Source organism: Amphiura filiformis, chromosome 14, assembly GCF_039555335.1.
Source record: "Amphiura filiformis chromosome 14, Afil_fr2py, whole genome shotgun sequence".
NCBI lineage: Eukaryota > Metazoa > Echinodermata > Ophiuroidea > Amphilepidida > Amphiuridae > Amphiura > Amphiura filiformis.
Genome location: NC_092641.1, coordinates 16,275,830 through 16,301,378, shown reverse-complemented (window position 1 = coordinate 16,301,378; position 25,549 = coordinate 16,275,830). Strand labels below are relative to the sequence as shown.

Genomic DNA, 25,549 nt, shown 5'->3' with positions numbered 1-25,549 from the left:
TACTTTTTCAGATTCACTTCCAAATATACCCTAGCAGTTTCCTAGATACCCTACATACAAATTCTGAGCCCCATTCGCCAAAAAATCAAGTTTTTCACAATTCTTTTGTTCTTATCGGACGACGCATCCATTTATATAATAAATGCTGTATTTCGACAGAGTAATTCACAGCAGAGGTCCGTGGCCTAATGGTTAGTGCGCTTGACTCCAGATACGCTATTGTCTGCACCTTTGTCAATGTCGGCACAAAGTTTGAAAGCACGAAAACCATGGAAACTTTTCCAATCACATCCAATCTCACATGCAAATACTCCTGGCTCATTTATTTAATAACGTGCAATAGATGCAAGAAGCAATACGTGGGCAAGACAACCACATCTCTATACACCAGGTTCAACATCACACGCTCAGAAATTAAACACAACAACTCAAGGCGGCAAAAGTCTTCCCTATGTCACCCACTTCAACTCCGGTCAACATTCCGTGCACGACATCCGTCTTATGCCAGTCGAACAAATTCACCAAAAAGTCCCAAAACGCTATTCTTCACAGAGAATCTTTCTGGATCGCCAAACTTCAAACCCTCCGTCCTCATGGTATTAATGCTCACAAGTGACCACCGGCCTACCCTCTTCTGCTCTTGCTGCATGTTCGAGCGCCCTTACATCTTTATCGTCTTTGTTGTTGTCATCCCCACACGATACACACACATCCACCTCAACTTTTTGCCGTATATATTTTTGGTATGCAACTCTCTCAGTAAGTCTAATATAATATTTCATCACTTTGTTATAAATAAGACACTAGCTGATGTATCATCAGTTAGCATATTTATTTATTTGAGCTTCCTGGCTATTCGCACTCTTTAAGTGTTATCAACTTATTGTATGACTATGAGTTTGTAAGATCACTTGTATCATAGGGTCTACTATTATTTTCTTGTATTATATTGTTTCTACCAGGTTCAGCCTGAAGAAGGACAGCACAGCGTCCGAAAATTTGCTATGTCTCTACTGAACTAAATAATTATACAATTAGATTAAAAACAGGGAAAATATGACACAACATCCAATGGGGGAGTAACACAAAATATATAAACAGAGTTAAACTCTGTTTAACTCTGTTTATATAGTTAACAGAGTTTAACTCTGTTTATATATTTTGTGTTACTCCCCCATTGGATGTTGTGTCATATCTTCCCTGTTTTTAATTTTATCCATTGCTAGTGTGACACTGTTGTATCCTTTTGGATCCATCCTTTGGTTCCCTGCTGGTCAGTTGGAACAGATTTTCCCTGTTTTTATATACAATTAGAGCTGCAACGTCCGGGTGAAATTTCCAACTTCTTACGCGTATATAATTTTTGAAATTTTCACACACCAATGTGTAAGAATAGTGACTTATTACCGGTATTAAGTGACTGAAGCCCGTTGCGAGACAACTCTTCGCGTATATTGTTCTCATTGAACATGTTGGCCCATCGCGGTCTAATTTTTTTACGACCCCCTCCATATCTTAGACGAAATGTTTATGCCCCTCCTTCCGCCTACACAGACTCAAGACAAAATATATATTGTTGGAACAAAGGCGCGGAGCGCTCCAAAAGTCTAGACCAAAGAAAGTGCGCGGAGCGCGTTAAAATTTCGATCGTAAGTGTGAAGAAGGTTTTGCATCATATAACGAAAGACTGTGCGAACATTTTGATTGTTAAGCAATAAAGAATGCTCTCGTAGCGCGCGCGTTTAAAAATTATAACCCCCCCTATTTTTGGTTTTAAAATTTTATGAACTCCAGTATATTAATGACCCCCCCATTCCGAAGAAAATGACAGCCCCCTAAAATAATCAAATTAATTATTTTAAAAGAAAATAATGATAATAAATCAAACAACAATCTAGCGTAGGTGAGATGACTGGTACAAAATGCTGGAAATGTATGAACATTTCTAGAATAGTAGGTCTAGTACAAAATACTATGTAAACATGGCAAATAGAAATTTCAGCATTTATGTGATGGATAATTCCACTACTTTTGCATAGATGTTAATATGAGACAAACGGATTAATTAGAGGTTAATAACTGCGCATCGGTTATTTGGAGGGCATTGTGAAAAATCTAAACATTTTGCCTTTGGAACCGAGGAATATCCCGAGGGGCGCAGCCCCGAGGGATATTCCGAGGTCCAAAGCAAAATGTTTAGATTTTTCACAATGCCCGACATATAACCGATGCAAAGTTATTAACCTCATTCATAACCGTCACTTTGATCTTTTAACTTTACAAAATAACACAAATTTTTCCTCAAAAGTTTGTAAAAATAAACAATTTTTAGGCCTACATCTTCCCTTTCCCCAAATCGATCAGGCTAAAACAAAACGACCAATAACAAAAGTGCGTATCAGAATCTGTGCAAATATGGTAGCGCGCAATCCAAATACGGCAGCCAGCGCGCGCGCAGTTCGTTGGACGCACAATATGGCGCACGCAGAAGTCAATTGTGTGCGACATTGGAACAACTACGCATTTTGCGGTCAATTGTGAGATATTAATGACCTCGATTTGCGTTCGCGTTTTCACAAATAATAAAATATGATTGGATCGCACGCATCGCGTTTATTAATGAGGTTATGAATATTTTTTTTAATTTGTAGGAAATTCCTTTTAAAATTTTTCACTTGAGAACACACTATAAATATAATGAAAATGTCCAGCTCCCATAAGGATGTTGTATGAGCTGGAAGCTGTGTTCCAAGAGACAGCACTTTAAATCCTGAGGATGCTAGTAGTATCTCAAATGTATAACAAACCCTCATTTTGGCCTGTTTATTGAAGTTATTAAATTTATAATAGGCATTTTCTATTTTGCTCATACCAGATTCATCAGAATGTTCTTTAGCACTTGGAATGGAGAATGGCCAGATTCCTGACTCACGAATCAGTAGCGAGATACAGGGGCCATGGGATACAAACAAGGCTTTGGAGGGCAGACTCAATAATGTCGGTTTTTGGAACAAAGGTCAAAGCACGTGGATGCAAGTGTACCTGGGGTTGACAACGACACTTGCTGGGCTTGTGATACAAGGGAAAGATTCGAACTGGGTGACTAGCTACTATGTGCAGACGCAAGGTTTTGGAGGACTGCAATATTTAAGGCATGATTCCAATGACTCCATGAAGGTACTTAACATTATTTAATGATCAAGCGTTATTTACGGGTATACTTCGTTAACGATGATGCACTGAAAACGTAATTAGTTGAACTTACTTAAATTAAATTAAATTAAATTAAATTAATTATATTAAGTGGTCTGAATATAAATCTGCATTAAAGTTTTTTAAGTTGACACACAAAAACTAAAACTTGTAAAAACCATTCAATATATTCGTAGATAACCTTCTTGTGCTGATTACAAAATTGAGGTTACGAGGCTGAGTTTTGTGCTCGAAGGGGTGAAACTTACATAAACTAGATATTACAGTGGAAATTGATATGACCTTGGACAGAATTGTCTTTTCAAAAAGAATGTATGCAATATGTGTAATAGCAATCCACTTTAAAATAACATCTGACCTCTATTTGACCTCTGGAGAGTCGAACGGTGCGGCTAGGCCGTGTTCTGAAAACCTTCAGTCGGTTAATACTTTTTGGTTAAATACACTCTGTGATCCACGCAAAGCAATAAAATAATTATATTTTTACAAATAAAATGGCAAAAAGTGATAAAAGTAATTAAATTTGTCATTAGGAGTTTTCTCTTCGAAAACAAATCAGCAAAAAGGAAGAAAACGGTAGTGTTGATAAACATAATTATGATATTAGGCGAAGTTCCATTCAGTTACGTGTAGCTACAGGTTATATACCACTAATAGGCCTGGGCGATGCATGGAAATACGATGAAGAACTATTTGTTTGTGTGGCATCTGAAAAGACTGCTTTAAAATCACTCAAATTGACCAGGTTAAAAAAAAAAAAAAAGTACATTTTGGGTTTTGATGATTCGAATGGTATATTTTCTCTCATTATAATATCATTTTTGTTGAAATATTACCAAAATATATCCGCACGGCATCGGTTTTTAGTAAATATTCGCCCTACTTAATTGTAACTTTCAGCTTGCAGCGTTAAAACAAGAAAAGTCTCAGGTCAACCTTTTTGATCATTTGGCATCTACATTATCTAGTTTCATCTGATATTGGTGGCGTTTCCTTGTGAGAGTTTTGAATATGAGAAAATTCTGCCAGAAATTAGTCATTTTCCCATTGAAAATTGTTAATACATAATTACTCCCCATTCCAGGGTAATACAGCACTAAGTTTTGGGGATTAAAAATATTATCAAGTTCTGCCTAATGAAACATAGCTAAATCCTATAGTCCGGTGGCAGAGCAAGGTTAGATGGTTTTGCCAGTTAAAGTAGTTTTCTTTGCTGATTATTACTCTTCGAGTGGTACAAAATAAGATTTTGGGGATGTAAAATGGTAACCCTTGGGCAATTAGAAATATTCAAGATGGCCGCTATTGATAATAAAAAAAGCTCGGTTATTCACTAGTGGTACCAAAATAAATAAGAACTTAAAGCATTTTGTGTAAATTATTTGCCTTTTGGATGCTCTCGATATAAACTATGTACAGTTTTAAATGTGACACTCTCACAATTCAAGAAATGTAAAATGGCCGCTGTGTAACGTCATAAGCACACGGTTGTTTGATGTATATAGAATTAGCTTCATTATTAACTTAATGCAAACTATAGATGGCGCTATTTATCCTAAATCATATTTCTTTATTTGCAAGGGGTCGGTGATTAATACTGCCATTAAAACAGCTGGAATAGGTGAAACAAGCAAGAAGGAAATTTTAGAACATATTTTATCAAGCAATAAAAGGATTTATTTGTATTAAAAGCTTGAAAGAGTAATTTCCAGTAACTAAATAGCGCCACCAATTTTGTCATTAATAGATAAATTTTATATCCAAAAAAGCCATACAAATGCTATAAAAGTGAATAATTTTGTAAAAGAGGGAAAATTAAAGTTGAAAATGATTCAAAAGCATCTGTATACATTAGCATGATATCACATTTAGCTGTTTAAGCCTAAAATTTGGTTGCACATGATGTTTTGTTTGAAAACTAATAAATGATCCCATCAAACATCCGCGGGTTAACCGTGAGCAAAAACCATTAGGTAAAGTTCTTTTGCCAGATTTTGTTTCTTATAATAATTAATGTACACTCTAGAATCAAGCAGATCCAGTTTGACATTTTACTTCTTCACAACGGCATACAAAATTCTAAGATGGCCACCATCGATATAAAAGGTAGAAATATAACACATTTTGGAAAACTTTTTCTAAGGGAGTGTGTTGAGTGATTTACACTACACTATCTCCACCACGCCAATGGATCACCAATGTTATCATACCATTGCCAAAGAAGGTGACCTTTCTTCGATGACCAACTATAGACGCATATCACTCATGTCCATAGCTGCTATTCAAAAGTCTACAAAAAGGTCCTTTTAAAACGAATCCGGCCTCATGTATGTAGACCCCTTGCTGAGAAGCAACCAGGCTGGTTTCAGACCAGGACGCAGCTGTGCTCAGCAGATCCATATACTGAGAAGAATTATGGAAGTCTTTAAGGAATACCAGCTCCCCTTGACAGTTACCTTCGTTGACTTCAAGAAGGCCTTCGATTCCAGTAACAGAACAGTGATGTTCTCAATATTGCGTCACTACTGCATTCCAAGCACTTTGGTCAGTGCCATAAAGGTGATTTACAGTAACTCCAGCAGTGCAGTTATGGTTGACGGGGGCATCTCTGAACCCTTCGATGTAACAACAGGAGTCCTGCAAGGCGATGTATTGGCTCCCTTTCTCTTTATTATCATTGTTGACTACCTTTTGGGAAAAGCGTCTGGACCAGACTCCGGCGCTGTGATCTGTCCTCGTCGATCAAGAAGATATCGTGCCAAATTGCTAAATGACCTGGACTTTTCTGATGATATCGCTCTCCTTGAGTCTTCCACCCCACGGGTCGGCCCTAGTCTTAGCTCTCCAGGACCGCAAATGCCGCAACAGACCTTGGACTTATAATCAGCGCACCCAAAACAGAGTATATGACCATGAACTGTCAACCCCAGCCTCTTCTCCAAGTGTACGGAAATCCCATTAAGCATGTAACCGACTTCAGATACCTAGGCTCTATGATGGGATCCAGTGTTAGTGACCTAAAGAGACGGAAATCTCTTGCTTGGACAGCCTTCTGAAAATTAGAGCAACTGTGGAAAAGTCCTATCATCCCAATTTCCACCAAGGTTAAACTGTTTTCACACAACCTGCGTCACAGTTTTACTATACTGCTGTGAGTCGTGGGTTATCTCTAAGGATATGGAAAATAAAATCAACGCATTTGGCACATCCTGCTACCGTATTATGCTGAACATCAAGAGAGCAGAGTACCAAATTCTGCCATCTACAATCTGACAGAGACAGTGTCACTTGTTGAGAAAGCCAGGACTTATCAACTGCAATTTGTAGGGCATATACTCCGCTTGCCTGACGATGAGCCAGTAAAAGAGTATACATTATATGTCCCAACTCATGGCAAGAGCAAACCCGGACGGCAACGAACCTTGTTCTCAAAATACATCCAGTGTCTTTTGGGGATATGGACAGCATGCTGAGTCAAGGTCAACTATCAGCACGACCGATGTAGCTGGAGGAAACTTGTAGTCCTGAAGCATGTCAGTTCATATGCATATATTACATATTGAGCCAAAGCTGCCAATAATGCGCACTAAAAACACTATAATTATTTGTTTTGTCACTAAAAATCATTTGAATGCTATTTCAGAGTTAAGTGTCGGCCATTTTGAATACCTCGGATTGCCCAAGGGTGACGATTTTACACCCCCTAGAATCTTATTCTACACCACTCAAAGATCATTTATCAGCGAAAAAACAAACTTTAACTGCCCAAAACACTATGGTACCTTTTGTCACTAGAACACCATTTGAATGCTATTTTAGAGTTTCGTGTCGGCCATTTTGAATATCTCGGATTGCCCAAGGGTGACAATTTTACACCCCCAAGAATCTTATTCTACACCACTCAAAGATCATTTATCACCGAAAAAACAAACTTTAACTGCCCAAAACACTGTTTGGTATGATACCCTTTGTCACTAAAACACCATTTAAATGCTATGTCAGAGTTACGTGGCGACCATCTTGAATATCTCGGATTGCCCAAGGGTGACGATTTTACACCCCCTAGAATCTTATTCTACACCACTCAAAGATCATTTATCAGCAAAAAAACAAACTTTAACTGTCTAAAACACGATAATTATTTAGTATGATACCTTTTGTCACTAAAACACCATTTGAATGCTATTTCCGAGTTACGTGGCGGCCATCTTGAATTTCTCGGATTGCCCAAGGGTGACGATTTTACATCCCACAGAATCTTCTTCTACAATACTCAAAGATCAATAATCAGCAAAAAAAAAACAAATTTAACTGCCAAAACCATCTAACCCCAAAAATATGGTGTTTGCAGCCGGACTACTAATCATTCATCTAGTACTAACTGGGGATAAAAAAAAAAGTTCACTATTTTACTTATTTTTTGAAAAAGAGCCAAAACCATACATTTTTTTATGTTACTTTAATTAAATGATTGGTTATAAGAATGAAGCATGTCTTTTCCAAAAATTAGAATGCATACATTGAAATTAGACTTCGTTCTAGTCTTTAGACTTAGACTAGATTGTCATTGGCCCTTAATTCATAAATTTTGCCAAATATTAAAATTTAAATTTTATTGCCAGTTAGAATTAACTAATGGTTAGGATTTAGCTATGTTTCATTTGACAGAACTTGCTAAAAATTTTTTTAATCCCCAAAAAATAGTTCTGTATTATTCTGGAATGGTGGGTTGTGGTATTGAACTTACAGGTGTTCGTACGGACAGACTGCTCCAACATTGATTGAAATCGGACCTTTAACCTTTTTGAAGCAGCGCCCGCAGGCGATGCTTCCCTATTTAATTTCACCGAAATGACTTGCATACGATAGGTGATATGCCTCAACTTTTGTTGATACACCATTCAAAATACATACGATAATCGAGCTCAAATGAGATCGAAAATTGTAGGTTAAGCGGATGCACATTCTGTATTTCTTATGAGTACATGACTGAGAAAGAGATAAAAATAGTTTGGTCTTTTTAACAGTCATTTGTCATGGGTTTGTTTTACATATGTCAGTAACTGACTGAGAAAGAGATTACATGAGAGTGAAAACATAATGCATTGCGAGTCAAGCATAGGCCTACTAGCGACTGATAACAGCTGTTACGTCATCATTTTCATCTGGGTCGTCAGCATGGTCACTGAATTGATATAAACAGTCTTATCTCTCACAACTCCCGTATTTTGCGTGTGAGTATAAGGACTGGTGGATTTTGTAATGTCAGAGAGGGGTTGTCATGGTTCCATATACTGATATACTAGGCACTGAACAAGTGCTAAAACTAGGGGTGTCTACAAAACTAAGACCTAAGACCTAAGACCCAAAAACTAAGACCCTATCTACAAAACTAAGACCTACAAAACTAAGACCTACAAAACTAAGACCTACAAAACTAAGACCTACAAAACTAAGACCTACAAAACTAAGACCTACAAAACTAAGACCTACAAAACTAAGACCCTGTCTACATGTACAAGACTAAGCGTGACCATAATGAATGAATGGTAATCTTTTATGAAAGTTCTCGTCATTACTCAATTATTGCCAATTTACTTCACTCAATTATTAATTATTATTACTACTCAATTATAACCCGGGGGGGGGGGGGCACTTCAATATGAAATGGATATAGGTGTAGGGCTGGCACTTCCGCACTAAGGGGCTTTCGGTGAGAGCAAAATGTAAAAAATATGGGGTCATTGGGTGAGAGCATGATTTTTGGCATTCGGTGAGAGCAAAATGTAAAAAATATGGGGTCGTTGGGTGAGAACATGACCTTTTTTTATATGGAATCTTTGGGTGAGAGCCGAAACAACGCCACAAAAACCTCAAAAATCAAATTTCATTGTTTTTTCAAAATAAGTAACAAAATCAGTGAAAAAATGAAAGTTGCTGTTCAAATTGAACTTGTAAGGGTCTTTGGGTGACAGATCAAATGGAAAAATATGGGGTCTTCGGGTGAGCATGTGTTCGCAAAAAAAATATGGGGTCTTTGGGTGCATGACAGCGATGCTGAAAAAGGGGGTCTTAACAGCCCTACATACGCGTCACCTCCAAAGTTGGAGTGCCCCCCGGATTATAACACCATTATATTAAAGTGTTGAGCCCAAATAGTACCAGCTTACTAGAACAGTTGGCTTTTGCATTAAATGGTGTAATTGTAGAACATGCATACTTCACCCCTAATTTCACCACAATGACCTCATCCCAATGGCATTGTCTAATAACCTCAATAAAACAATCACAGTGCAAAATTTGACCTCAAGTTGGAGAGTATGAATTTTTGTACCCAAATTTTCAAAGGTCATTCAATGAATGCACAAATGTATCATTGGGCTTAAACAACTGTGCCCTGATAAATGAGCATCTTGTGGATCCTAGTGTATAAGGAATATAATGGTCATTTTATTGACCTGGCATGGCAGCAAATAGACTATAGGATAAGGGACTCCCCATCATATATTTTAATAAGGGGGCACAAAGACCCGGGAAAGATGTTTGGTCTTTAGTGGACAGCCCTGTAGCCAGCATGATTTCGCAAATAGGGGCGGGTGTAGATTTTTCAAATGCAGACCTTTCAGAAGAAAATCTTTATTCTGGCTAAAAGGATATTGGTACTTTTTATTTTAGACATTTTGTTACAAAAAGTTCATTATTTGGGGAATATGACGCCTATGACAAAATTTATTGAAAATTGTGTAATATTCCCGGGTAATATTTTGCCTAAATTTGAAATGGGCTAGGGTTCGCGGGTCGCCGGCCCCCACTCTGTACGGGCCTGTATGTGAGGTTCCAGAGACCGTAGTTTTCTTTGAGAAATTGGACACAGCAATGTGTCGGAGGTCATGTGGGAGTCATTTATAGAGAACATTTGGTGAAGTTTAAGTAAGCTATTTTAACCTTAGGATTTAACAGTAATAAAAGGGGGGAAGTGTATGTAATTACACCATTATGTAAATAAGATAGATATTAATGTCAAGCCAACTGTTAAAGCTCAACCAATGCACTATTGTCATTATTGTGGCTCACAATCCTATTAATTTATTTATTTATAACAATAGGCTAGAAAGCCTGGACAAACCCAATAGTGAAATCACTAAATTAAAGGGATGTCCATTACATCAAAAACAAAAACAAAATAAAAAATACATAATTAGGACAAGGACAGGTGGAATGGAGAAATAAAAGGAGACCAAACAGAAATGACTACACGGGGGCCACTCCAGCTTTGGAGGTGACGCGTACATGTATGTAGGGCTGTTAAAGGGCAGGTCTATAGCAAAAACAACATCATATCATTGGCAAGCTAATATTATGAGGAAAATTACTCCTTTTTTGAGAAAATAAGACGTTTAAAATTGATATTCCGCAAAAACCAACTTAAGCGGTGAGTTCCTTCGAACGAGACAGATTTGGCCTAGAAAACCGGTGACGTCATGAAATGAGATGTGCCCGCTGTGAGAAAAGGGACTATAAACGCTCTCAATGGACAGAACGTATACTGTTGCTGTTCACAGAAAAAAATTCCAAATTAAGTATTACAAATTTCATGGTTTTTAAACATATGGATAAAATCAGCTGCTTCTTTTTTATATATTAGACAATTGTGATATTACAATTCATATGTATATCAATATCATGAGAAATATTAGGCCTACAAAATAAATACATAATTTGAGCTTAGAATTTCATCTGAGACTAACATATAAACCGTGTTAGTCCACAAACTCATGTAGGCCTATCTGATCTGATTTCCCTGTATATTGCAATGCTATAGTTTCAGTTGGATGAAATATTACAAAGCAAACGCATAGTAACAATTACTGTGTGGGCTTTGTTCCCAAAAGAGAACAATAGCGTGCATATTGTTATGCAGCATTGTTATGGTAAGTGATAGTACAACTCATTGTTGCTAATGTCAAACTTGTCAAAGTGATTGTGATTGTATGATGAGAGCACGATAAAGTATCCGCTTCATTTACCTACATCATCAGTCAAACGGGGGAGAACACGTACGCTTCAAACGGGGGAAGAACACGTACGAGGCTGAACTTTACCCATACAATTTCTTCTTTTTTCAAGAGAAATACGCACAAAAAAATTGCAACAAGTGTCCACTTGTAATGTAATAATTATTCTCTTCGAATAGAGATAAACTTGTTTTTGCTATAGACCTGACCTTTAAGACCCCCTTTTTCAGCGTCGCTGTCACCCAAAGACCAGTTATTTTTTTTACGAACACATGCTCTGTCACCCGAAGACCCTCCTATTTTTCCATTTGATCTGTCAACCAAAGACTCCTACAAGTTCAAATTGAACAGCAACTTTCATTTATCACTGATTTTGTTACTTATTTAAAAAAAAACCAAAGAAATTTGAAGCCATTTAGAACTAGAAATTCGATTTTCGAAGTTTCTGTGGCGCTGTTTCGGCTTTCACCCAAAGATTCCATTTTAAAAAAAGGTCATGTTCTCACCCAATGACCCCATATTTTGTTCATTTTGCTCTCACTGAATGCCAAATATCATGCTCTCAACCAATGACCCCAGATTTTTTACATTTTGCTCTCACCGAATGCCCCTTAGTGCGAAAGTGCCAGCCCTACACCTATATCCATTTCATATTGAAGTGCCCCCTCCCCCGGCTCACAATAGACCCTTCACAATTAATTTGTAGCATCCAGTCATGTTTGACATTCAAAAAACAAATGAAGGCAATTTTACTAGTCCCTATCTGAAAGTAGGCCTACCCTTGGTTGTCAATTAGCACCTACACAGGTGGTGTAACTTTCTCTCATGTCAAAAAGCACACTGTACCATAGACTGTGGTTGTACTGGAATGTTCATTGTGTCAAGCTATGTTTTCTTAATACCATATTTCACCAGAAATTTGTAAGTATCCCCAGTTTCAGTGAAAAATCTCAATATCAAAGAGGATAATGCCATGTAATTAAATCATAACAAATAATTAAACCATGCAGCCCCAATTTTTGAGTTGATCATAATGGTCACAGGTCTTAGTTTTGTCCGGGGAGTTTTGTAGACAGGGTCTTAGTTTTGTAGGTCTTAGTTTTGTAGGTCTTAGTTTTGTAGGTCTTAGTTTTGTAGGTCTTAGCTTTGTAGGTCTTAGTTTTGTAGGTCTTAGTTTTGTAGGTCTTAGTTTTGTAGGTCTTAGTTTTGTAGGTCTTAGTTTTGTAGGTCTTAGTTTTGTAGGTCTTAGTTTTTGGGTCTTAGGTCTTAGGTCTTAGTTTTGTAGACACCCTAAAACTAGGTTGAAAATGTTATTTTATCGTGCCGCCAGTTCATGTCATGTCATGATTATACTTTGATAGAGGACGGGAGTAAAAAACTTTGATTAAAAAGTGTTATAAACACAAGGAAAAGCAAGGTTATCGGAAATATTCAATTATTCTCATGATCATACACGATACAAAATATACGTGGGGGGTCTCCCTGGATGGAGGTATACGGGGATGTGCCACGGTTTTAGGGTACCGTACCTTCCCAGTGATTTTGGTATATGATTATGGGTGGGTTTTAAGTGCATTGGACCAATATTTAAATGATAAATACTTGGCGCTGCTTACCCTTTAAAAGGGTTTTTTTTTTTAATTTGGTTCATGTTCGTTCTTATCATCACTGATCTGAGCTGCAGAAATGCCTTAGTTCATCAGTGTTTTTATTCTGTAAAGCGCCTATTAATTTCAATTAAGAAACTTATTATTATTATTATTGTAATTAATATTAATGAGCAACAAAATGAGTAGTAATCTTCGAAACAATCTAAAAACACTAAAAGTTATTAACTCGGCAGCTCAGAAACCGGTTTCCCATAATAATTCAACTCACCCATATGCCCTAATTAAAACACAATACGCAATGCGGTTTTCTTTTCATAGCTTTTTCCAGGTAACACTGACGGGCGTACCCCTGTTACCAACATATTCGACAGCCCGATTGAGACTATTCTTGTTCATAATAATTCAACTCACCCATATGCCCTAATTAAAACACAATACGCAATGCGGTTTTCTTTTCATAGCTTTTTCCAGGTAACACTGACGGGGAGTTGAATATTAACATATTCGACAGCCCGATTGAGACTATTCTTGTTCATAATAATTCAACTCACCCATATGCCCTAATTAAAACACAATACGCAATGCGGTTTTCTTTTCATAGCTTTTTCCAGGTAACACTGACGGGAGCACCCCTGTTACCAACATATTCGACAGCCCGATTGAGACTATTCTTGTTCATAATAATTCAACTCACCCATATGCCCTAATTAAAACACAATACGCAATGCGGTTTTCTTTTCATAGTTTTTTCCAGGTAACACTGACGGGAGCACCCCTGTTACCAACATATTCGACAGCCCGATTGAGACTATTCTTGTTCATAATAATTCAACTCACCCATATGCCCTAATTAAAACACAATACGCAATGCGGTTTTCTTTTCATAGCTTTTTCCAGGTAACACTGACGGGAGCACCCCTGTTACCAACATATTCGACAGCCCGATTGAGAATATTCTTGTTCATAATAATTCAACTCACCCATATGCCCTAATTAAAACACAATACGCAATGCGGTTTTCTTTTCATAGCTTTTTCCAGGTAACACTGACGGAGCACCCTGTTACCAACATATTCGACAGCCCGATTGAGACTATTCTTGTTCATAATAATACAACTCACCCATATGCCCTAATTAAAACACAATACGCAATGCGGTTTTCTTTTCATAGCTTTTTCCAGGTAACACTGACGGGAGCACCCCTGTCACCAACATATTCGACAGCCCGATTGAGACTATTCTTGTTCATAATAATTCAACTCACCCATATGCCCTAATTAAAACACAATACGCAATGCGGTTTTCTTTTCATAGTTTTTTCCAGGTAACACTGACGGGAGCACCCCTGTTACCAACATATTCGACAGCCCGATTGAGACTATTCTTGTTCATAATAATTCAACTCACCCATATGCCCTAATTAAAACACAATACGCAATGCGGTTTTCTTTTCATAGCTTTTTCCAGGTAACACTGACGGGAGCACCCCTGTTACCAACATATTCGACAGCCCGATTGAGACTATTCTTGTTCATAATAATTCAACTCACCCATATGCCCTAATTAAAACACAATACGCAATGCGGTTTTCTTTTCATAGCTTTTTCCAGGTAACACTGACGGGACCACCCCTGTTACCAACATATTCGACAGCCCGATTGAGACTATTCTTGTTCGTGTAGAGCCTCACAAGTGGAATGGTGAATGCCAGTTACGGTTGGAACTATTGGGTTGTTCTCTATATAAAGGTATTTAACATTAACCCGGGTAAAGAACAGGTTATTTGACACTACTGTTGCTCGATTTAAGTCTTTACTAATTTGTCTCATTATTTTTAACAAAACTAATTCGAACTTGATTCCATAAATTGGCTATCGAGCAAGCTGTCAATCAAATTTGGAATTTAACAAAACGAGTTACAAGGTATATTAGGCCTACAGTACAGGCATATTATATTCCAGATGCGAGATTGGGATACATCCATGCACTTAACATGGGTCATGTTTATAGTAATTCTGGAGAGTAACAATATGTGATGCGATCAAGCAAAATCAGTCGGAACTCGGAAATATTACATTTTCACACACTTCGATACCAAATTTGATATCAAAAGTTTAATCATTGTGAGCATAGAAACCGTTTGTTTGGAAATTCGTGCAATTTTAAAAATGACATAGGGAGTTGTATCACGCGGAGGAGCTAGTGTGAGTGCCAAGAATTACGTCGCCTGAATAGGCCGGCAGGTTAATCGATTATAAAGCGCAACAGATTCACCCTCGCTGTTCAAGAGACAACTTCCCCATTTTTGTAGGTCTTCAACCACCTCTTCTCAACATCTACACATCTACACGCATGTTAATGAGAGGTCTAATTTCATTGTCATTAACGGTTTACTCATGCATGTCAAAATACAAATTATAATAAAATACCCCGCTCATTTAATTGTGCGCAGGCAAGTGTACAATGATTCCTGCACGGGTTGCTTCGGGACACATAATAAGCTGATACCATGCATTGGATTTTGCATGGTCAATTCGTAATTTGTCATTAATAAAATTGCACGAATTTCCAAACAACGGTTCCTATGTTCACGATGATTAAACTTTTGATAACAAATTTAGTATCAACCTTCGAAGGAAAGTGTATAGAAAATTATTATATAAATTATTTTGCCATAAACTCTGATTAAATGGGGATGGAACTAGTGGCGACATTTTAATTTGGCTGTGTTTATGTTACAATACTCTTGCTATGCAATACGAAAGCTTTGAACCGACCCACTTATTAAGCCTATGTTAAGGACAACAAGAATAGGCTTTAAAAAAGGCAAAGTTCGCGGATCACAGTGTATACGCTGGCGAAGTTACGTAATTAATCGGATGTATTACCATAGTAATAGGTGAAAACAATTTTGAACATATCGCGCTGCACTACAAGCAGGTTACACTCATCACTTGTGTATGTCTGCAATCATAGATTGAATACAATACTGGTCTTTTCAAAGATACTATTCTTACAGGTGCAAGTAATCAGCATGATAATGGTTCAATGAAGAGGTACCGCCTGAACGTATCAGTGCAGCGCGGTATGTTCAAAAATTGTTTTCACCTATTGCTATGGTAGTTAATCCGATTATTACGTAACTTCGCCAGCGTATAGTATTTTGTTTCAACTTTCATATCTAACTTAACTGTGCACTGACTTGACAATAATAAGCGATATGAGGTTGCATAATAATCCTGACTCAGGAAAATATTTTTTTTTAAAGCTCAATTTGCATTTAGGTTTTTAAGCCACCTACAGGAAACTTTCTGAACTTTATTCATGTTATGCAGGAGTATTTTTGAACTTGTCATTATTTTCAATAGGTCTTTACTTTCACAGGCAGATTAGAAAAATCATACATGAACTGGTCATTAATATATTAGGGCTCTAATTTTGACAAATACTTCTAAGCAAGCATTACTGAGTAGAGATGTATTTAATTTCTATGAAACATGAAGGTTACCGGTTTCTTTAAATAACATAATTATCATTTCAATAGGGACTAAGTTTCTGCACCCGGGTTATCAGTTAATATCCAGTGTATATACACTGAAAATATCCTATTTTGCCTATATGTATTGATATGCTCAGCCTTATCACTTGGTAAACTAGAGCGATAACCGCACCATAGCTGAACCATGTGACTTAGGCAGTATATTGTGGTAGGCCTATACCACTGTCACCCGGAGTCTGTAATGGACATAATCTTGAAATGCTATGAAGGTATGACCGCCCGAGTGGTGTTAATGAAAGAGGAAAAGTAAAGAATATAAAATAAACTAGAGCAACTGTGCCCTTTGCAAGGGCACAAGGTAAGTTAGGCGGATGACTGTGACGATCTGATCAAGCAGCAATACTGTGCTGGATAGTATTAATTTTAATAAGACTGTTTCATTAATTGCCGTTTTAATATACCTTGATCGTGGAAAGTTGGCATTTTGAAAACTTGACGTTTGACCTCTGTATGACCCCCTTAATGACCTTAAATGAATTTTAAAATATTTAAAACATGTTAAGAATGTCATAAGGATCGTTGCATTTAAATTTCAGCTCAATTGAAGCATTTTGAAAACTTGACCTTTGACCCCTTTATTGCCCCTTAATGACCTTAAATGAATTTTTAAATATTTTCGACATGTTTAGAATGTCGTAAGGATCATTGCGTTTAAATTTCAGCTCAATCAGAGCATTTTGAAAAACTTGACCTTTGACCCCTTTATGACCCCTTAATGACCTTAAATGAATCTTAAAATGTTTTTAAAATGTTTAGAATGCCATAAGGATTATTGGATATAAATTTCAGCTCAATTGGAGCATTTTGAAAAACTTGACCTTTGACCCCTTTATGACCCCTTAATGACCTTAAATGAATTTTAAACTATTTTTGAAATGTTTACAATGTCATAAGGATCATTGCATTTAAATTTCAGCTCAATTGGAGCATTTTGAAAACCTTGACCTTTGGCCCCTTTATGACCCCTTAATGACCTTAAATACATTTTTAAATGTTTTAAACATGTTTAGAATGTCATAAGGATCATTGCATTTAAATTTAAGCTCAATCGGAGCATTTTTGGATAAAATGACCTTTTTTGACCCCTGGATGACCTCTGACGTTTGGAAATATTTTTATTATATTCTTTATGTTTTCCTCTTTCATATGACACCACTCATGGGGTCATACCTGCGTAACATTTAGAGATATGTCCATTTCAGACCAAATGGTTAGGGTCGGTTCATAGTGAATATTCGAAGGCGAATATTCGGCTTCGAATACTTTTGTGACGTCAAAATATATACGGCAACGAATAAAATATGAGTTGTATCGGATTAAATGTCGCTCAACTGATAGCGAGATACTATTGATTTATATGAAAGGCTCGAGGTCACCTGAATATCGTTCGACGAACGATGATTTCAAAAATCCCCAATGATTTTGACATGCTCTCAAGACTGCAAACCCGATTCTGCCATTTTTTAATTCGCGGACATATTTTCTCAATAATTATAAAATGCGACTTTTTTTGGTAAAAATGCGACGAATTTATGTATAGGCTTTCCACTTTTATTTAAGCTATAATTCGCCACTCTTTCTGATTAATAAGTCTAAAGACCAGCCCAAAATAAAATTTCTGTATTTTACCGGAACTCATTAGGGTTACACAAATGGCGCATTGATTTAGTGGTGTGCCCCCTTATTAGTGCGGTACAAGCGTACCCATTTTTATATGATATGAAAGTAAGGGACTATTAAGACGTCCAGGAAAAGGAAAATGCCTGGCAGGCAATAGCATTCCAATGCTGTAGTCATGGTATAAAGTAATGTTTTATGCAAAATTATGATATTTAGGCTGACAAACATAACCTAAATGTACAAGTGAATGTTTCCATATTAACGTAGCTCTATTTAAATGACCGATGCAGGAAAAAAGGCTAACTCCAAATTCAGATTTATGCCTCCACCCGGTTCAGAGGATGATTTAAGCACTTCCCACCACGCCACTGTGTTGACTTGCGGTTAGCACAGCTGTGTGAGTGAACATGACACCACTGGTCGCACATTGCATTGACGGGCATGGTTAAATTTAAATTTACCCTGAAATATTTACAATAAAAACGCATTCAAAATGCTAGCCCATTGCACATTTTATGTTACCTACAGAAGGTGTGAATTATCCTTTATACATACATCACTTTTGTTCTGAAATCGACGAAGTAATAATGACACACGCACAATATAATTTCTTAAACAACATCTTTTGCACAGAATTCAATGGGATTTGAAAAGTAAAGTGGCAGTTGAAACTCTAGTGATAACACGTTTGCAATGCATGATGGGGCTTCCTTAAATCATCCTCTGACCCCGGTTTTACATAAATAATGTTTGGCCCCAGTTCTAGGTCCCCATATGCATCTGCCCTGGCAGAGGATGTGTGAGGGTCTGGGGTGGTAAATCATTGGTTATTGATATAAAAATGCGTTTGCCACGGAGGTTCACCCATTTTTGTCATCTTTTCCGCACTAGCGGAATTCTTGACGTTTTTGGGCACCTATAAACGATGTTATTTTGGGCGGAATAAAGATGTAATGCGTTCAGTCAAATTCATAATTATAATTAATAATTAAGAGGGCAAAATAAGTAACATGTAGGAATGGATATATAGCGCTTTGCAATGAATATCTTCATAAACTATGCAGAACAACCAAAACCACGAGCTTGGTACCCTATCATTGCGTGTTCTTTAAAAACAATTCTTGTTTATTTCTGTAAATTGGTGAATCAGGCATTAAAACACACTTAGGCCCTAGCAATGTAGACCTACACAAGTTCGGAACGAGACCTTTAATCTTTTGACGCGTATTTCGGTCGAATGCCAAAATTGATTGCTCAATGGTTCATGAAATGAGAGCAATACCATGATACTACTTTGATGATACCGATCTCAAGTGGATATCAGCCAATGAAAAAAGTATTTACCGGAAATATATTTGTGAGAGTTGAATTTTGTTGAACTCGACAGATATATATTTGGTGGGTCACCGTTGGTGGTCTCATATATAACACTTGTGAGGGCTGTCATATTTGTCGTCGCTTCAATCATATCTTATGATATTTATTTATTCATTTATTTATTTATTTATTTATTTATTTATTTATTTATTTATTTCTTTATTTATTTCTTTATTTCTTTATTAATTTACTTATTTATTGACTTATTTTTTTATTTTTTTATTTATTTATTTATCTATTGCCTCATTCATTTCTTGATTTGCTTTGCAGTTGAAACCTGCAAGAAGGTATGGGTCAACCTCCGCGCCGGTTACAGGTCGTAAATGCCCCGAAAAGGAAATCTTTTTGAATCTCAGGGGCGTAACCAGACCTGACCTTCCGGGGGGGGGGGGGGCAAGATTGAAAAATTTTCCAATTTCTGATCAAAAGTTTTAGTATTTATGTTCTAGAGAAAGCTCGCTTGCCGCGAAGCGTTAAACGGTGGAGTCGGTGGGGTCCAGGGGCAAAGCCCAGGCAGGGGTCAAGGGGCTGAGCGCCATGAAGCTCCTGGTTTTTTTTTTATTAGAAAATATCAGTGTTTCAGAGTACAAATTTCACAATGAAAGTAGTAGGCCTATAGATCTTCTTCTCTCTTTCTTTCTCTTTTCTCTTCTCCCTTGAGTCCCTTCCCCGTTTCTCTTCTCCCTTCCCCCCTTTCTTCCCTCTTTTTCTTTTCTTCTTTCCCCTTTCTCTTCCCTCTTTCTTTCCCTTTTTCTCTTCTCCCTTCCCTTTTTTCTTTCTTTTTCCTTTCTCTTCCCTCTTTTTCTTCCCTCTTTTCTCTCTTTCCCCTTTCCTTCTTCCAGGTTTTTGTGTCCGGGGCAGCTTGCACCCCCGGCCCCCACTGGTTACGCCACTTCTCCTATTTAGACCCATTTATACAGACATTAAATCATGACAATAGTTAAATGGAGTTTACCTATTATGATTTTATTAACTTCGTTAAAGAAATTCTCTAAATTTTGCTTACCTTGGTCAACGGGCAATACTTGTTAACAGTCGGGCAACGCTGTGAATTGTAGAAATATATCTTTCTCCGGTTCATAGTTTTATATTCGAAGCCGCATATATTTTGACGCCCAAAACGTATTCGAAGCCGAATATTCGCCTTCGAATATTCACTTTGAACCAGCCTTAGTGAGTTAGTAAGCTAGTAACCTAGTAACATTCACTCATATAGGCTGATACCATTTCATGGTTCAGCAACAACTGCATTGTCCTTATTCACCAATCAGTAAAGTCTAATCATGTGATTGGCTAGAGCCAATTGCTAAACTTGTTTAACTGCAACTTGTCTCAATACAAGATTAGATGGGCTAAATAGTCCTTCTCATGTGCGGCAGGATTAGATAAAGGCATACAAACCTGAGTATGAGATATTAGGAATTATTTCTTATAATAGCCATTCAAAGGGATAAAATGTGCAAATGAGATATGGGTCCAAACGGGAAAAGAAGTTCACTCCGTGAACAAAAATACGAAACGGCCGGGTAGGAAAATCTCAAATTGTTGAAGCATTTTTACTTGGGTAGATATGATAAACCAATTTAATAGGACAACTGACATCAGAACCTATAGAGCTATAACTTTTGTGCCACGTACCATTTTAACTGTACATCACAGATTGTGAAACCTATCTTTTTCTACAGCCTAAATCTAGACAAACACGTTGGTACAATAATTGTCATCGAAGCAACTTTAATTTTTGACCCCTTTTTGGCACATGTCTCTGCAACCACAGGTCGTACATGCACAACATTTTCATTTTTGTGACCAGACGGATAATTTGATATGCTAATGAGTGAAATCGGAGCATGTTAATTTTTTACCCCTGAATAACCCTATGGAGTAATTTCTGGGGTCATTTTGAGGGTCATAGACTCAAAATAATGCTTGCTCACCACTTTTTTTTTTTGATTCAGCAGGTCCAAATTAGTAAAGATACAACATCATCAACCTTAACTAAAACAAATGCTTTACGAAACCTGAATTATTGAAATTTTGTCTAGTCTAGGGTTCATGATCTGATTTATTGTTTCCCATTAGCTTGCATGATACCTTCTGGAATTGAGTCTGTAATGGGGCCACCAGACCGACACGAAATTATAGACCCGCATGATAGCACCACATATGGAAGACTAAATAGCGGGTACTTTTGGACACCACAAATACCTCTGGCAACGGCGTTGATGCAGGTTAGAAAACCCTTAGCTTACCCGTATCCGTACTTGGGTATCAATTTCCATACATGTCACATGTATATAAAATATTCGTTAACAGAAAGTTGCATCTTTCTATCTTGATAAAATTTTTGAGAGAAAATGCATTATTGTGGTTATTTGTCCAATTTTGACCAACAATAGTGAATTTTACATCGTAAATCATGGATTTTTTTTTAAATTTAAGATATTTCAAATAAAAAGTATGCCAATGTATTGAAAATCAAATGTCAGCATAAAATGCTTGTTTTTGGCTATAAATGGCAATGTTGGGTAAATATGCCCATTTTTTCATAATTTTATTGTTCACTTGCTAAACAATAGTTTTTATTGCAATTAATATTAGGATAGTTGCAGAAGTCACAGATTGGTCAGTTACCATAGCAACCACGTTTCCTGCCATTTTCAGTCGATTTTGATTGCAAAACTGCCAAAATCGATCATTTTATGTTGATCTTTGATTTTCAAGAGGTCATAGATTAAAAACCTTTGGTTCAAGAAAGTTGTTATGATTGACTTTTTTGATGTACACAATTATATCAATACATTGGTATACTTTTTATTACAAATATCTTTTTTAATTCCATTTTTTGCCATGTAAAATTAACTTTTTTTAGTCAAAATTGAGCAAAATCATCAAAATACCGTAATGCATTTTCCCAAACATATTGCATCAAGATACAATTTTTGTTAACAAACATTAAAAATACATGTAACATGTATTCTCAACAGCAAATATGAAGTTCATACTGTATGTACTTTCAAAGTTATAACAGTTTTATTTTATTGCCATTTTTGGTAATGTTAAGTTTAAAACCACAATTTTCAACCCAAATATCTCAGCTCATGTCACTTTTTAGAAATGTTAGCCGGGTTAAACAGACAGATGATACTCTAATGATCAATTCTAACCCGGCTGGTACCTTTGCTTAATAATAATGCACGAAATCATAACTAGAGCTGATAGACCGATGTGGCCTCTCTAATATAAGTGCGTAAGTAAGCCAGCGTAGCCAGCTTTCTTGGTCGAGGGGTGGGGGTGGGGGTGAATGCAAAATAAACATTTCGAGGGCAAAGACGAAATTTCACAGTTGCATCATTTTGACGCGGTATTTTCGATGAGTATTATACATATACCGTTTTTTTTTTTATAGAGACTGTACGTGTTCTTCTTATCTTTTTCTTTTTTGTATTTTACACTATTTTTAATTTTTTGTGGGAAACGGGCTCCTTGCCCCTTTTCTTTTCCTTTGCCTTTCCGATTTTCTCTTTTGTTTGTCAGAGGAGCACTTTACTCTTTCAATCTTTCATGTGTGGTCAGGGGCCCCCCCCCCCCCTCCCGCGCTGGCTACGCTACTGTAAAGAAGGAAGGAAGGAAGTAAGGAAGGAATTAAATAAGGAAGGAATGAGTGCTTTTATCTTGCTACTTTTCTTTCCCAGGTAACATTTACTGACCCAATGTTTATATCGGGTGTCATTCTGCAATGTAGACCGGTAGCAGATCTTGGTTCGGGCGTCAACTGTGTCACCAGTGTGTTGATTAAAGTTGGCAACGACACAACTTCAATGGAATATATTAATGATAACACAGGAATGCCTAAGGTAAATAACTCAATCGTATTTAATTATTAGGTATCTGCACCTCACACAATAGCGAGTTTTCGTATTGGACGACGGATGATTCTGCGACGGTTAAATTGACACGACACCTCGAGTCATGTGCGCATACGTCCACTTTGCAATTTTGTCGTCATCCAGTTTCTAGGACACTTGGGAAATCAGTGCTGTTGTGAAAACGACACCATTTGACGGACGGTCGTGGTAATTAACTTTTACCGTCAACCAAAACGAAAACTCCCTATTAGCATTATTCGCCATCGAGGTATTGCGTGTAATCCTGGATCCATGTCAACTGGATCACGCTTTTGAGTCCTGAACCACGATCAAAATGGTCACCATACATGGTATAGTAAGGTAGACAGTTCGGTGTATTTGTGGTTTTTCAGTTATTTTTGTTATTGACTCATGCTTTATGAGTGGTACCGAATTCTGAATGGTGTGTAATTAACGAGGGGTGTAAAATTGTCACCCCTGGGAAAAACTGGTCCAATTTTGTTCAACCTATGCCAACTTATTCCTCTGATAATAAAGATTTACCTGTGATGTGATGTGCCCTGAGTAATTTAATTTAATTATTTAACTTTGTTTACAAGCTGAAAGTATTTCATGAGATGGGAAACCCCCTTAAACTGTTTTTGTGTTATGGCATGGAGAAAGCAGCGCAAGGAGATATATTTAGGAGAAAGCAGCGCAAGAAGATAAGTAATAGGAGAAAGCAGCATCATTTTCGTGTGAGGATTTCATACGCAAGGATATTTATAAACGCAAGTGTACACTGGACTTCGCTGATTTTCGCAGGACAAGTGAATAAGGATATATTACATCAGTCGTCCAGAACATTGCAAGAACTCTAGGATCACCAACAAGAAAACAGCTGGTTAAGTACTGATAGAGTAAAACTGTGATTGTGTGATTTTATTGTATATGCGATATTGTTGTTATATGTACCAACCATAATTTGTTTACAATTAAAGACTTAGATTTTTGTTAGCTTAATGAAACAGTGTATTTGTGTTGTGCATTCGTGTGAATTTGGGTAAAAGGTGATTTTGGCCTTGAGTCAAGTACGACTCGTAACAACAACTTATCAGTTTGCTCACTACTATCATTCCAGAAGGTGCGTGCTTTAAGATAGATCCTTGGTGATAATCATTTGGGTATTAATTAATAGAAATTTAATTGTGTCATATGATTATCTACGTGGACGAAACGGGGATTGATGACGCCCCTATACAGAGCTTTAAAGTCGCGTGTGTAGTATATGCAACACAAAAGAATTGCATTCAAGCTAATTGTAGGCAAAAAGTAATTGATTCCATTCCTCCGCGTTTCCTCCGCGGTTGGTAATCTGGTGCTTCAGTATAAAATACTACACTCGAATTTATCTTAAGGCCTGGGGTAAGTGAGGGCAAACTTAAATTACTAGTAACTGGAGAGAGGAAGCGACGAGGAATCCCAAATCACAGCGCCTGGTTATGACCGGGCCACCGAGTGCAAATGTGCATTAATGTTGGAAGGTTCATGTTTGTTTTTAAATTTTGGGGCGTTTTTTCCGAAATTTGATTATTTTGGTGATATTTCAAGAAAGCGACATGCCGAAGACAAATCTTTTGACACATACTTTGTTATTGTTAATACAACTCTTTCCTGCATTGATACCTACGTTACAATTCATTTTGGTGATTTAGAAATATTATAACATTTTGTGACTGCATTTTTGACGTTTTCAATGCGTTTTAAGCTTACCGTGGAATTAACGCTGATATCTGAATACAGATTGGCTCTGAATAAGTATCGTATTTCTCTCGTTGGGTGGTTCGAAACATTGTTATTATTTCATCTTTTTCTTATGCTGCTCTATTTTTCCAACATATAGAAACTGATTTATATATATGTTTTTGTATTATTTATTTATTTATTTATTTATTTGTTTGTTTGTTTGTTTGTTTGTTTGTTTGTTTGTTTATTTATTTATTTATTTGTTTGCTTATTTGTTTTATTTTTCGATTGAATATTTGAATAATGTGATGATTGAGTGATGATTGATCGATTGCTACTTTAGTTGTGGGACTTCAGAACCGAGAGGTAAGGGGTTCGATCCCATCTATGGCTATTTTTTTAAGACTTTTGAATTACTGCAGTAAGACACTCTCCCTCTGGAATCCAAACCACAATTCGCTCTCTTCACATCCCTTAAATGTTTATGATTTTTTCAGTCATCATGGTCATTGTCCATACTGATAAAGCTTACAAAATGTGGAGGAGGGAGAGAGTGATAGA

General features: G+C 36.9%; 1 protein-coding gene across 1 annotated transcript in view; it reads left to right on the top strand.

Annotated features, from left to right (window-relative positions):
- Positions 1 to 25,549, top strand: part of LOC140169235 (lactadherin-like) — a 49,894-nt gene that overhangs the window by 22,073 nt on the left and 2,272 nt on the right. The window contains exons 6-9 of the mRNA XM_072192492.1: positions 2,876 to 3,177; positions 14,439 to 14,586; positions 21,477 to 21,625; positions 23,090 to 23,251. Of these exons, the coding sequence (XP_072048593.1) occupies positions 2,876 to 3,177; positions 14,439 to 14,586; positions 21,477 to 21,625; positions 23,090 to 23,251 (761 nt within the window). The remainder of the gene's footprint in view (positions 1 to 2,875; positions 3,178 to 14,438; positions 14,587 to 21,476; positions 21,626 to 23,089; positions 23,252 to 25,549) is intronic.